This window comes from Nerophis ophidion, linkage group LG08, assembly GCF_033978795.1.
Source record: "Nerophis ophidion isolate RoL-2023_Sa linkage group LG08, RoL_Noph_v1.0, whole genome shotgun sequence".
Taxonomy (NCBI): Eukaryota; Metazoa; Chordata; class Actinopteri; order Syngnathiformes; family Syngnathidae; genus Nerophis; species Nerophis ophidion.
The window spans coordinates 6,578,836-6,592,406 of NC_084618.1; the positions used below are offsets into that span (position 1 = coordinate 6,578,836).

The window sequence follows — 13,571 nt, forward strand, 5'->3', positions numbered from 1 at the left end:
TACTTATATAGCCCCAAATCACGAGTGTCTCAAAGGGGTTTTCAACTCTATTAAAAAAAAATTAAAATCCATAATTATTCAAATCAACCGATATTGTAATACAGTTTTCATCAATCAATCAATCAATCAATCAATCAATCAATGTTTACTTAAATAGCCCTAAATCACAAGTGCCTCAAAGGGATTTTCAACTCTAGTTAAAAAAATCAATCAATCAATTATTATTCAAATCAACCGATATCGTGATACAATTTTCATCAATCAATCAATCAATCAATCAATGTTTACTTATATAGCCCTAAATCACTAGTGTCTCAAAGGGGTTTTCAACTCCTTAAAAAAAAAATTAATAATTATTCAAATCAACCGATATCGTGATACAGTTTTCATCAATCAATTAATCAATCAATCAATCAATCAATGTTTACTTATATAGCCCTAAATCACGAGTGTCTCAAAAGGGTTTTCAACTGTAATAAAAAAATCAATAAAAAAATCAATAATTATTCAAATCAACGGATATTGTGATACAGTTTTCATCAATCAATCAATCAATCAATCAATCAATCAATCAATGTTTACTTATATAGCCCTAAATCACGAGTGTCTCAGAAGGGGTTTCAACTGTAATTAAAAAAAAAAAAAAATCAATAATTATTCAAATCAACCGATATCGTGATACAGTTTTAATCAATCAATCAATCAATCAATCAATGTTTATTTACATGGCCCTAAATCACAAGTGTCTCAAAGGGGTTTTCAACTCCTAAAAAAAAATCAATAATTATTCAAATCAACCGATATCTCGATACAGTTTTAATCAATCAATCAATCAATCAATCAATCAATCAATCAATGTTTACTTATATAGCCCCAAATCACGAGTGTCTCAAAGGGGTTTTCAACTCCTTCAAAAAAAAATTTAAATCAATAATTATTCAAATCAACGGATATCGTGATACAGTTTTCATCAATCAATCAATCAATTAATCAATCAATCAATCAATGTTTACTTATATAGCCCTAAATCACAAGTGTCTCAAAAGGGGTTTAAACTGTAATTAAAAAAAAAATAAAAAAATCAATAATTATTCAAATCAACGGATATCGTGATACAGTTTTCATCAATCAGTCAATCAATCAATCAATGTATCAATCAATCAGTCAATGTTTACTTATATAGCCCTAAATCACAAGTGCCTCAAAGGGGTTTTCAACTCTAATTAAAAAAAATAATCAATCAATTAATATTCAAATCAACCGATATCGTGATACAGTTTTCATCAATCAATCAATCAATCAATCAATCAATGTTTACTTATATAGCCCTAAATCACGAGTGTCTCAAAAGGGTTTTCAACTGTAATTAAAAAATAAAAAAAAATCAATAATTATTCAAATCAACGGATATCGTGATACAGTTTTCATCAATCAATCAATCAATCAATCAATCAATGTTTACTTATATAGCCCTAAATCACAAGTGTCTCAAAAGGGTTTTGAATTGTAATTAAAAAAAAAAAAATCAATGATTATTCAAATCAACCAATATCGTGATACAGTTTTCATCAATCAATCAATCAATCAATCAATCAATGTTTACTTATATAGCCCTAAATCACGAGTGTCTCAAAGGGGTTTTCAACTCCTTAAAAAAAATCAATAATTATTCAAATCAACCGATATCGTGATACAGTTTTCATCAATCAATCAATCAATGTTTACTTATATAGCCCTAAATCACAAGTGTCTCAAAAGGGTTTTCAATTGTAATTTAAAAAAAAATAAAAATCAATAATTATTCAAATCAACCGATATCGTGATACAGTTTTCATCAATCAATCAATCAATCAATCAATCAATCAATGTTTATTTACATGGCCCTAAATCACAAGTGTCTCAAAGGGGTTTTCAACTCCTAAAAAAAAAATCAATAATTATTCAAATAAACCGATATCTCGAGACAGTTTTAATCAATCAATCAATCAATCAATCGATCAATCAATCAATCAATGTTTACTTATATAGCCCCAAATCACGAGTGTCTCAAAGGGGTTTTTAACTCCTTCAAAAAAAATTTAAATCAATAATTATTCAAATCAACGGATATCGTGATACAGTTTTAATCAATCAATCAATCAATCAATCAAATCAGTCAATCAATCAATGTTTACTTATATAGCCCTAAATCACGAGTGTCTCAAAGGGGTTTTCAACTCCTTAAAAAAAAATCAATAATTATTCAAATCAACCGATATCGTGATACAGTTTTCATCAATCAATCAATCAATCAATCAATGTTTACTTATATAGCCTTAAATCACAAGTGTTTCAAATAACAGATGCAGACCTTGTCTCTGTTCCTCCTCCACAGGGAGTCCCAGTGTTCCACACAGACCCACTGCCAAACCCAAACACTACCAGACCACAGTACCTCTTCAGCTGGTCGGACAAGACTGGAAACCGTTCCACCAGATCCGGTCCAAGGTGAGGGGCAAAAAAACAAAAAACCCACAAGCTGGCTTAGTCAACTTTGAAATGAATCTATGAGGTTCTGAGTGTGTTTGCCAACACCGGGCTCTTAGGAAGACCTGCTGGGAAAAAAACGCTGTGTTGTGTGTCTGCAGCTTTAATGGAAATGAGCCGCTTCTGTGACAAAACAGAATCAAATTGATATCAATGTAATTGGTGCGTGTCCCGTATGGCGCTGGCCAGAGTATAAAAATCATGGCATGAAAACTACAAAAATAAAGACAACTTCAGATTGTTTTCTTTTGTCTTACTTTGGCCAAAAATTTAACAAACACAATCTGAAAATATTACGATAAAAATATGGAAAAAACTACCAGCAGCGGTTAAGTTTAGATGCGGAGTGTAAAACTGATTTTGACAAATCTACTCCCAAGTGGTAAAATCACGGCACGATAACTTGAAAATAAAGACAACTTCAGATTGTTTTATTTGTTTAAAAATAAAACAAGTACATTCTGAAAATGTACAAATCATAATGTTGTTGTTTTTTTACACTTACATCTTGCGGTTATTAGTATTCTATCTTTATTTGTTGTTATTTATACTTTCTGAATAAATGATGTGATAATGTTCATCAATCAACTCACTGTCTTGCTTAGTTAGAATAATAGTAATCAAAGCATTCGGGGGAAAAAAAAAAGGTTTTATGTTCATTCAGAATTTGAAGTAAAATCGCATTATTATATAAAAAAATTTTTTGTTTTAGGTATTTTTTTTTAACACAACTAATTTGACGTAAAATTATTATGTTATTTAATTATATATATTTGAGGGTGGCAGTATAAACAACTTTAACACTGTTACAAATATGCGCCACACTGTGAACCCACGGCCCTGCGATGAGGTGGCGACTTGTCCAGGGTGTTGACCCCGCCTTCCGCCCGATTGTAGCTGAGATAGGCACCAGCGACCCCAAAGGGAATAAGCGGTAGAAAATGGATGGATGGAACTATATATATTTGAGGGTGGCCGTATAAACAACTCTAACACTGTTACAAATATGCACCACACTGTGAAACCACGGCTCTGCGATGAGGTGGCGACTTGTCCAGGGTGTATAAGCTTTCCGCCCGATTGTAGTTGAGATAGGCACCAGCGCCCCCCGCGACCCCAAAGGGAATAAGCGGTAGAAAATGGATGGATGGAACAATATATATTTGAGGGTGGCCGTATAAACAACTTTAACACTGTTACAAATATGCGCCACACTGTGAACCCACGGCCCTGTGATGAGGGGGCGACTTGTCCAGGGTGTACTCTGCCTTCCGCCCGATTGTAGCTGAGATAGGCACCAGCGCCCCCCGCAACCCCAAAGGGAATAAGCGATAGAAAATGGATGAATGGAATTATATATATTTGAGGGTGGCAGTATAAATAACTTTAACACTGTTATAAATATGCGCCACACTGTGAACCCACGGCCCTGCGATGAGGTGGCGACTTGTCCAGGGTGTACTCCGCCTTCCGCCCGATTGTAGCTGAGATAGGCACCAGCGACCCCAAAGGGAATAAGCGGTAGAAAATGGATGGATGGAATTATATATATTTGAGGGTGGCAGTATAAACAATTTTAACACTGTTATAAATAAGCGCCACACTGTGAACCCACGGCCCTGCGATGAGGTGGCGACTTGTCCAGGGTGTTGACCCCGCCTTCCGCCCAATTAAGGCTAAGATAGGCACCAGCGACCCCAAAGGGAATAAGCAGTAGAAAATGGATGGATGGAATTATATATATTTGAGGGTGGCAGTATAAACAATTTTAACACTGTTATAAATAAGCGCCACACTGTGAACCCACGGCCCTGCGATGAGGTGGCGACTTGTCCAGGGTGTTGACCCCGCCTTCCGCCCGATTGTAGCTGAGATAGGCACCAGCGCCCCCCCGTGACCCCAAAGGGAATAAGTGGTAGTAAATGGATGGATGGAATTATATATATTTGAGGGTGGCAGTATAAACAATTTTAACACTGTTATAAATAAGCGCCACACTGTGAACCCACGGCCCTGCGATGAGGTGGCGACTTGTCCAGGGTGTTGACCCCGCCTTCCGCCCGATTGTAGCTGAGATAGGGACCAGCGCCCCCCGTGACCCCAAAGGGAATAAGTGGTAGTAAATGGATGGATGGAATTATATATATTTGAGGGTGGCCGTATAAACAACTTTAACACTGTTACAAATATGCGCCACACTGTGAACCCACGGCCCTGCGATGAAGTGGCGACTTGTCCACGGTGTACGCTGCCTTCCGCCCGATTGTAGTTAAGATAGGCACCAGCGCCCCCTCGCGACCCCAAAGGGAATAAGTGGTAGTAAATGGATGGATGGAATTCTATATATTTGAGGATGGCAGTATAAATAACTTTAACGGTTACAAATAAGCGCCACACTGTGAACCCACGGCCCTGCGATGAGGTGGCGACTTGTCCAGGGTGTACGCTGCCTTTCGCCCGATTGTAGCTAAAATAGGCACCAGCGCCCCCTCGCGACCCCAAAGGGAATAAGCGGTAGAAAATGGATGGATGGAATTATATATATTTGAGGGTGGCCGTATAAACAACTTTAACACTGTTACAAATATGCGCCACACTGTGAACCCACGGCCCTGCGATGAGGTGGCGACTTGTCCAGGGTGTTGACCCCGCCTTCCGCCCGATTGTAGCTGAGATAGGCACCAGCGACCCCAAAGGGAATAAGCGGTAGAAAATGGATGGATGGAACTATATATATTTGAGGGTGGCCGTATAAACAACTTTAACACTGTTACAAATATGCGCCACACTGTGAACCCACAGCCCTGCGATGAGGTGGCCACTTGTCCAGGGTGTTGACCCCGCCTTCCGCCCGATTGTAGCTGAGATAGGCGCCAGCGCCCCCCCGCAACCACAAAAGGGAATAAGCGGTAGTAAATGGATGGATGGCATTTAATCATATATTTCCTTTTGACTGTTTTGATAACAGTGCACTTTTTTATTTTGGGTTTCGGGCTCTTAATTTAATTTATTTTTAAGGTTAGTATATTTAAGTATTATTGACATAGTGTATTTATTTTTGTTTTTGCATTTCTTTAGGATTTATTTAAGATTTATTTTTGCATTTATGTTAATATAACGTTTTATAAATGTGTACGACTATTTTTCTCATCTTATTTGTATGACAATTTTTGAATGTTCTGTTCATTCTTATCGTTATTTTAGTGCAATAAAATACTTTACAGTTTACAACCAAGACATTAAGTCGCACGCGTGTGTGTGTGTGTGTGTGTGTGTGCGCGAACACACCAAGCTTCATGTTAATTGTATTTATTTTATTTCATTTTGGGTTGAAGATGAATTTTTTTAAGTGTTTTTAAATCTCGTAGCTCCATTATGCAATAGAAAAAAAATGTTTGGTTGAGTTTGAGTTCAGGAAGTAAGAGAATATCAGATGACGACACTACCGGTATCGTCGATACTGGCCGGTATCGGATCGGTATCGATACCCAAATTTGCGATATTGCCCACCCCCAGCAAAAACACGGCACCTTTGACTAAAGGCTACAACACCACAGAGCCATCAGGGACACACATTTTCCAACAAATCCAGTATTTTCTTTTTCGGATGTTATCCCTAAAACCTAAATAAAGCCGCAGATGAGTTTAGCAGAGGTGAACTCAAGTGCTCATTTGAATAAAAAGCCAAACATTGCAGCGCCTTGCATATTTCCTCAAGTTGCAGGGAGATTCTGTCTAAAGTCTGGAGTGTCCTGCTTCAAAATCCACTCGGGATCCTCCAGACCAGGGGTGTCAAACTTAATTTCCCTGGGGGCCACTGGATGCAGAGTCTTGGGGAGGCTAGGCCGCGAGAAAAGATTTTAAAAATATATATTTTTAAATGTCTATTTTTATTTTCAACACAAAATAAAATCGTATCAACAACTTTAACACTGTTACAAATATGCACCACAATGTGAACCCACACCAAACAAGAATGACAAACACATTTCGGGAGAACATCCGCACCGTAACACAACAGAACAAATACCCAGAATCCCTTGCAGCACTAACTCTTACAGGACGCTACAATATACACCCCCCGCGACCACCAACCCCCCATCTCCCGAATTTTAAAGTCTCAAGGTTGGCAAGTACGACATAAGAAAGCCCTCGTCTCCATGGCAATGTTTAAGTCGCTTTCACTCATTTGCCGCTTTTCCACTAATGCATGGGTAGGCAACCCAGAACATTGAAAGAGCCATTTTGGACCCAAATAACAAAAATAGTCTCTGTCTGGAACCAATGAGAGGAGGTGGAGTTTACAGTTATGGTAGCACAATTAGCCCCCAACAGGCTAACACAGTGGTTCTTAACCTTGTTGGAGGTACCGAACCCCACCAATTTCGTATACGCATTCACCGAACCCGACTTTAGTGAAATTTCTTTCTTTTTTTTTCAAATTCAAAACAAAGTTATATGCTTTTGGTAACACTTTAGTATGGGGAACTTACTCTAAGTAACGCATACTTAATTTAGACGCTACAATATACACCCCCCGCGACCACCAACCCCCCATCTCCCGAATTCTAAGGTCTCAAGGTTGGTAAGTAGGACATAAGAAAACCCTCGTCTCCATGGCAATGTTTCTGTCACTTTCACTCATTTGCCGCTTTTCCACTAATGCATGGGTAGGCAACCCAGAACATTGAAAGAGCCATTTTGGACCCAAATAACAAAAATCGTCTCTGTCTGGAGCCAACGGGAGGGGGTGGAGTTTACAGTTATGGTAGCACAATTAGCCCCCAACAGGCTAACACAGTGGTTCTTAACCTTGTTGGAGGTACCGAACCCCACCAATTTCGTATACGCATTCACCGAACCCGACTTTAGTGAAATTTCTTTCTTTTTTTTTCAAATTCAAAACAAAGTTATATGCTTTTGGTAACACTTTAGTATGGGGAACTTACTCTAAGTAACGCATACTTAATTTAGACGCTACAATATACACCCCCCGCGACCACCAACCCCCCATCTCCCGAATTCTAAGGTCTCAAGGTTGGTAAGTAGGACATAAGAAAACCCTCGTCTCCATGGCAATGTTTCTGTCACTTTCACTCATTTGCCGCTTTTCCACTAATGCATGGGTAGGCAACCCAGAACATTGAAAGAGCCATTTTGGACCCAAATAACAAAAATCGTCTCTGTCTGGAGCCAACGAGAGGAGGTGGAGTTTACAGTTATGGTAGCACAATTAGCCCCGAACAGGCTAACACAGTGGTTCTTAACCTTGTTGGAGGTACCGAACCCCACCAGTTTCGTATACGCATTCACCGAACCCGACTTTAGTGAAATTTCTGCCTTTTTTTTTCAAATTCAAAACAAAGTTATATGTTTTTGGTAACACTTTAGTATGGGGAACATACTCTAAGTAACACATACTTAATTTAGACGCTACAATATACACCCCCCGCGACCACCAACCCCCCATCTCCCGAATTCTAAGGTCTCAAGGTTGGCAAGTACGACCTAAGAAAACCCTCGTCTCCATGGCAATGTTTCTGTCGCTTTCGCTCATTTGCCGCTTTTCCACTAGTGCATGGGTAGGCAACCCAGAACATTGAAAGAGCCATTTCGGACCCAAATAACAAAAATAGTCTCTGTCTGGAGCCAACGAGAGCAGGTGGAGTTTACAGTTGTGGTAGCACAATTAGCCCCGAACAGGCTAACATAGGGGTTCTTAGTCTTGTTGGAGGTACCGAACCCCACCAGTTTCGTATACGCATTCACCGAACCCGACTTTAGTGAAATTTTAATTTTTTTTTTTCAAATTCAAGACAAAGTTATATGTTTTTGGTAACACTTTAGTATGGGGAACTTACTCTAAGTAACACATACTTAATTTAGACGCTACAATATACACCCCCCGCGACCACCAACCCCCCATCTCCCAAATTCTAAGGTTTCAAGGTTGGCAGTATGACGTAAGAAAACCCTCGTCTCCATGGCAATGTTTCTGTCGCTTTCACTCATTTGCCGCTTTTCCACTAATGCATGGGTAGGCAACCCAGAACATTGAAAGAGCCATTTTGGACCCAAATAACAAAAATCGTCTCTGTCTGGAGCCAACGAGAGGAGGTGGAGTTTACAGTTATGGTAGCACAATTAGCCCCGTACAGGCTAACACAGTGGTTCTTAACCTTGTTGTAGGTACCGAACCCCACCAGTTTCGTATACGCACTCACCGAACCCGACTTTAGTGAAATTTCTTTCTTTTTTTTTCAAATTCAAAACAAAGTTATATGTTTTTGGTAACACTTTAGTATGGGGAACTTACTCTAAGTAACACATACTTAATTTAGACGCTACAATATACACCCCCCGCGACCACAAACCCCCCATCTCCCGAATTCTAAAGTCTCAAGGTTGGCAAGTACGACATAAGAAAACCCTCGTCTCCATGGCAATGTTTCTGTCGCTTTCACTCATTTGCCGCTTTTCCACTAGTGCATGGGTAGGCAACCCAGAACATTGAAAGAGCCATTTTGGACCCAAATAACAAAAATCGTCTCTGTCTGGAGCCAACGAGAGGGGGTGGAGTTTACAGTTGTGGTAGCACAATTAGCCCCGAACAGGCTAACACAGTGGTTCTTAGTCTTGTTGGAGGTACCGAACCCCACCAGTTTCGTATACGCACTCACCGAACCCGACTTTAGTGAAATTTCTTTCTTTTTTTTTCAAATTCAAAACAAAGTTATATGTTTTTGGTAACACTTTAGTATGGGCAACATACTCTAAGTAACACATACTTAATTTAGACGCTACAATATACACCCCCCGCGACCACCAACCCCCCATCTCCCGAATTCTAAGGTCTCAAGGTTGGCAAGTACGACATAAGAAAACCCCCGTCTCCATGGCAATGTTTCTGTCGCTTTCGCTCATTTGCCGCTTTTCCACTAATGCATGGGTAGGCAACCCAGAACATTGAAAGAGCCATTTTGGACCCAAATAACAAAAATCGTCTCTGTCTGGAGCCAACGAGAGGAGGTGGAGTTTACAGTTATGGTAGCACAATTAGCCCCGAACAGGCTAACATAGTGGTTCTTAGTCTTGTTGGAGGTACCGAACCCCACCAGTTTCGTACACGCACTCACCGAACCCGACTTTAGTGAAATTTCTTTCTTTTTTTTTTCAAATTCAAGACAAAGTTATATGTTTTTGGTAACACTTTAGTATGGGGAACTTACTCTAAGTAACACATACTTAATTTAGACGCTACAATATACACCCCCCGCGACCACCAACCCCCCATCTCCCGAATTCTAAGGTTTCAAGGTTGGCAAGTACGACATAAGAAAACCCTCGTCTCCATGGCAATGTTTCTGTCGCTTTCACTCATTTTCCGCTTTTCCACTAGTGCATGGGTAGGCAACCCAGAACATTGAAAGAGCCATTTTGGACCCAAATAACAAAAATCGTCTCTGTCTGGAGCCAACGGGAGGGGGTGGAGTTGACAGTTATGGTAGCACAATTAGCCCCGAACAGGCTAACACAGTGGTTCTTAACCTTGTTGGAGGTACCGAACCCCACCAGTTTCGTATACGCACTCACCGAACCCGACTTTAGTGAAATTTCTTTCTTTTTTTTTCAAATTCAAAACAAAGTTATATGTTTTTGGTAACACTTTAGTATGGGGAACATACTCTAAGTAACACATACTTAATTTATGCGCTACAATATAAACCCCCCGCGACCACCAACCCCCCATCTCCCGAATTCTAAGGTCTCAAGGTTGGCAAGTACGACATAAGAAAACCCCCGTCTCCATGGCAATGTTTCTGTCGCTTTCGCTCATTTGCCGCTTTTCCACTAATGCATGGGTAGGCAACCCAGAACATTGAAAGAGCCATTTTGGACCCAAATAACAAAAATCGTCTCTGTCTGGAGCCAACGAGAGGAGGTGGAGTTTACAGTTATGGTAGCACAATTAGCCCCGAACAGGCTAACATAGTGGTTCTTAGTCTTGTTGGAGGTACCGAACCCCACCAGTTTCGTACACGCACTCACCGAACCCGACTTTAGTGAAATTTCTTTCTTTTTTTTTTCAAATTCAAGACAAAGTTATATGTTTTTGGTAACACTTTAGTATGGGGAACTTACTCTAAGTAACACATACTTAATTTAGACGCTACAATATACACCCCCCGCGACCACCAACCCCCCATCTCCCGAATTCTAAGGTTTCAAGGTTGGCAAGTACGACATAAGAAAACCCTCGTCTCCATGGCAATGTTTCTGTCGCTTTCACTCATTTTCCGCTTTTCCACTAGTGCATGGGTAGGCAACCCAGAACATTGAAAGAGCCATTTTGGACCCAAATAACAAAAATCGTCTCTGTCTGGAGCCAACGGGAGGGGGTGGAGTTGACAGTTATGGTAGCACAATTAGCCCCGAACAGGCTAACACAGTGGTTCTTAACCTTGTTGGAGGTACCGAACCCCACCAGTTTCGTATACGCACTCACCGAACCCGACTTTAGTGAAATTTCTTTCTTTTTTTTTCAAATTCAAAACAAAGTTATATGTTTTTGGTAACACTTTAGTATGGGGAACATACTCTAAGTAACACATACTTAATTTATGCGCTACAATATAAACCCCCCGCGACCACCAACCCCCCATCTCCCGAATTCTAAGGTTTCAAGGTTGGCAAGTACGACATAAGAAAACCCTCGTCTCCATGGCAATGTTTCTGTCGCTTTTACTCATTTGCCGCTTTTCCACTAAAGCATGGGTAGGCAACCCAGAACATTGAAAGAGCCATTTTGGACCCAAATAACAAAAATCGTCTCTGTCTGGAGCCAACGAGAGGAGGTGGAGTTTACAGTTATGGTAGCACAATTAGCCCCGAACAGGCTAACATAGTGGTTCTTAACCTTGTTGGAGGTACCGAACCCCACCAGTTTCGTATACGCATTCACCGAACCCGACTTTAGTGAAATTTCTTTGTTTTTTTTAAAAATTAATGACAAAGTTATATGTTTTTGGTAACACTTTAATATGGGGAACATACTCTAAGTAACACATACTTAATCTAGAGTTATTTGGACACTAGGGGAACATATTCTAAGTAATAAAGACTTAATTTAGAGTTATTTGGTTAGGGTTAGGGTCAGGGTTTGGGTTACAATAAGGCTATGCCAAATAAGGCATTAATAAGTACTTAATAATGACTAGTTAAGAGCAAATATGTTACTAATTTGCATGGTAATAAGCAACTAATTAATGGTGAATATGGTGCAAAAATCAGTCAGCTGTTGGCGTATCCGTAATACGCCGTTAGGGAGAAGTCTGTATTCATACGATGAGTCGGTTGTGTTTTAACCTCCACCGAACCCCTAGGGTTTGATCGAACCCTGGTTAAAAACCACTGGGCTAACATCACGACTAACGTGTTACACGTCCGAATCGCCCAGCGACTCTCTGTCGGACTATCAGCGCTGGGGTCCAGTGCACCACAGTTTTGTGTTGTCGCTCGGTCCTTCGGCGGAGTGCTTCGGAAGCTACCGGGCCGCTAGTCTCCCCGGCCTGGACTGTTTACAGCGGCGCGGGGGGATGGAGGGAGAGATAGACACACATTGTGAGAGAAAGAGCGAGCAGGCGGGCGAGGGAGGGAGGAATCCGTAGAATGATCGAGGGCGAGTTCTTGGTTTCTTTATGTGGGTTTATGTTAGGAAGAGCGCGTGCGGGTCTGGTGGAAAAGCGGCAAAACTTTCTCTGCTTGCATCACGCAAGTGACGTCAATGTTCGGCCCTCGAGAGCCAAATACCACAAGCGGTATTCATATAAAACTCGCCGGCCGCACTAACATTAAAGTCCTACTGAAAGCCACTACTAGCGACCACGCAGTCTGATAGTTTATATATCAATGATGAAATATTAACATTGCAACACATGCCAATACGGCCGGTTTAGTTGACTAAATTGCAATTTAAAATTTTGCGCGGAAGTATCATGCTAAAATGTCGCGGTATGATGACGCGTGCGCGTGACGTCACGCATTGTAAACGACATTTTGTTTCAGCACCATTCCCATCCATAGTCGTCTGTTTGCATCGCATAATTCCAAAGTATTCTGGACATCTGTGTTGCTGAATCTTTTGCAATTTGTTCAATGAATAATGGAGACGTCAAAGAAGAAAGCTGTAGGTGGGAAGCGGTGTATTGCGGCCGCCTTTAGCGACACAAACACAGCCGGTGTTTCATTGTTTACATTCCCGAAAGATGACAGTCCAGTGTTGGAGGGGTGGATGGGGGTGGGGGTGTTCGAGCGGTGGCGGCGGCGACGATGACCAAGACGAACGCGGAGTTGGAATATAATTACAGAACTTTATGTACATATTTATATACATATTTGTATAATATTTAGATATTTATATAATATGTAACTACAAGCTCCATTCACAGACAGAGTCCCATTGCTTTTATGAGCGGTCGAGTGAGTCAAAAGCCGGAAAAATAAAAAGTTTTTTATTTATTTTATTTTATTTATTTATTTATTTGTAATTCTTTCGTGGCGGGCCGCCACAAATAAATGAATGTGTGGGAAACCCTGCAGTCAAGGAACAGAGATGTCAAGCGAACATGGTTGGATTGGACCACACACACGCGGTATAGCTCGGTTGTTAGAGTGGCCGTGCCAGCAACTTGAGGGTTGCAGGTTCGATTCCCGCTTCCGCCATCTTAGTCACTGCCGTTGTGTCCTTGGGCAAGACACTTTACCCACCTGCTCCCAGTGCCACCCACACTGGTTTAAATGTAACTTAGATATTGGGTGTCACTATGTAAAGCGCTTTGAGTCACTTGAGAAAAAGCGCTATATAAATATAATTCACAATTCACAATATGCAGCGATCATTTGGAAAGATCGTGTTTCGTAAAGGGTCCCTTGCGAAGGGCAGAGATGGGCATCGACACCACCCGTCGACTGGTGCTGAAGAAAGGTGCGATGCCGACCTTTAGGTTGTACAGGTACGACCATATGATCTCACTAAAACACTAATA

At 40.8% G+C, this 13,571-nt stretch overlaps 1 protein-coding gene across 3 annotated transcripts in view; it reads left to right on the plus strand.

Annotated features, from left to right (window-relative positions):
• Positions 1–13,571, plus strand: part of LOC133557238 (disintegrin and metalloproteinase domain-containing protein 12-like) — a 299,103-nt gene that overhangs the window by 62,069 nt on the left and 223,463 nt on the right. For 2 of the 3 annotated variants that reach the window (XR_009807734.1, XM_061907553.1), the window contains exon 2: positions 2,375–2,487. Coding sequence is in view for 1 of the 3 variants with exons in the window: in XM_061907553.1 (XP_061763537.1) it covers positions 2,375–2,487 (113 nt within the window). In the remaining 2 variants the exon portion in view is untranslated. Of the gene's footprint in view, positions 1–2,374; positions 2,488–13,571 lie in introns of those variants that run through there. The other variant, XM_061907554.1, reaches the window with a different exon arrangement.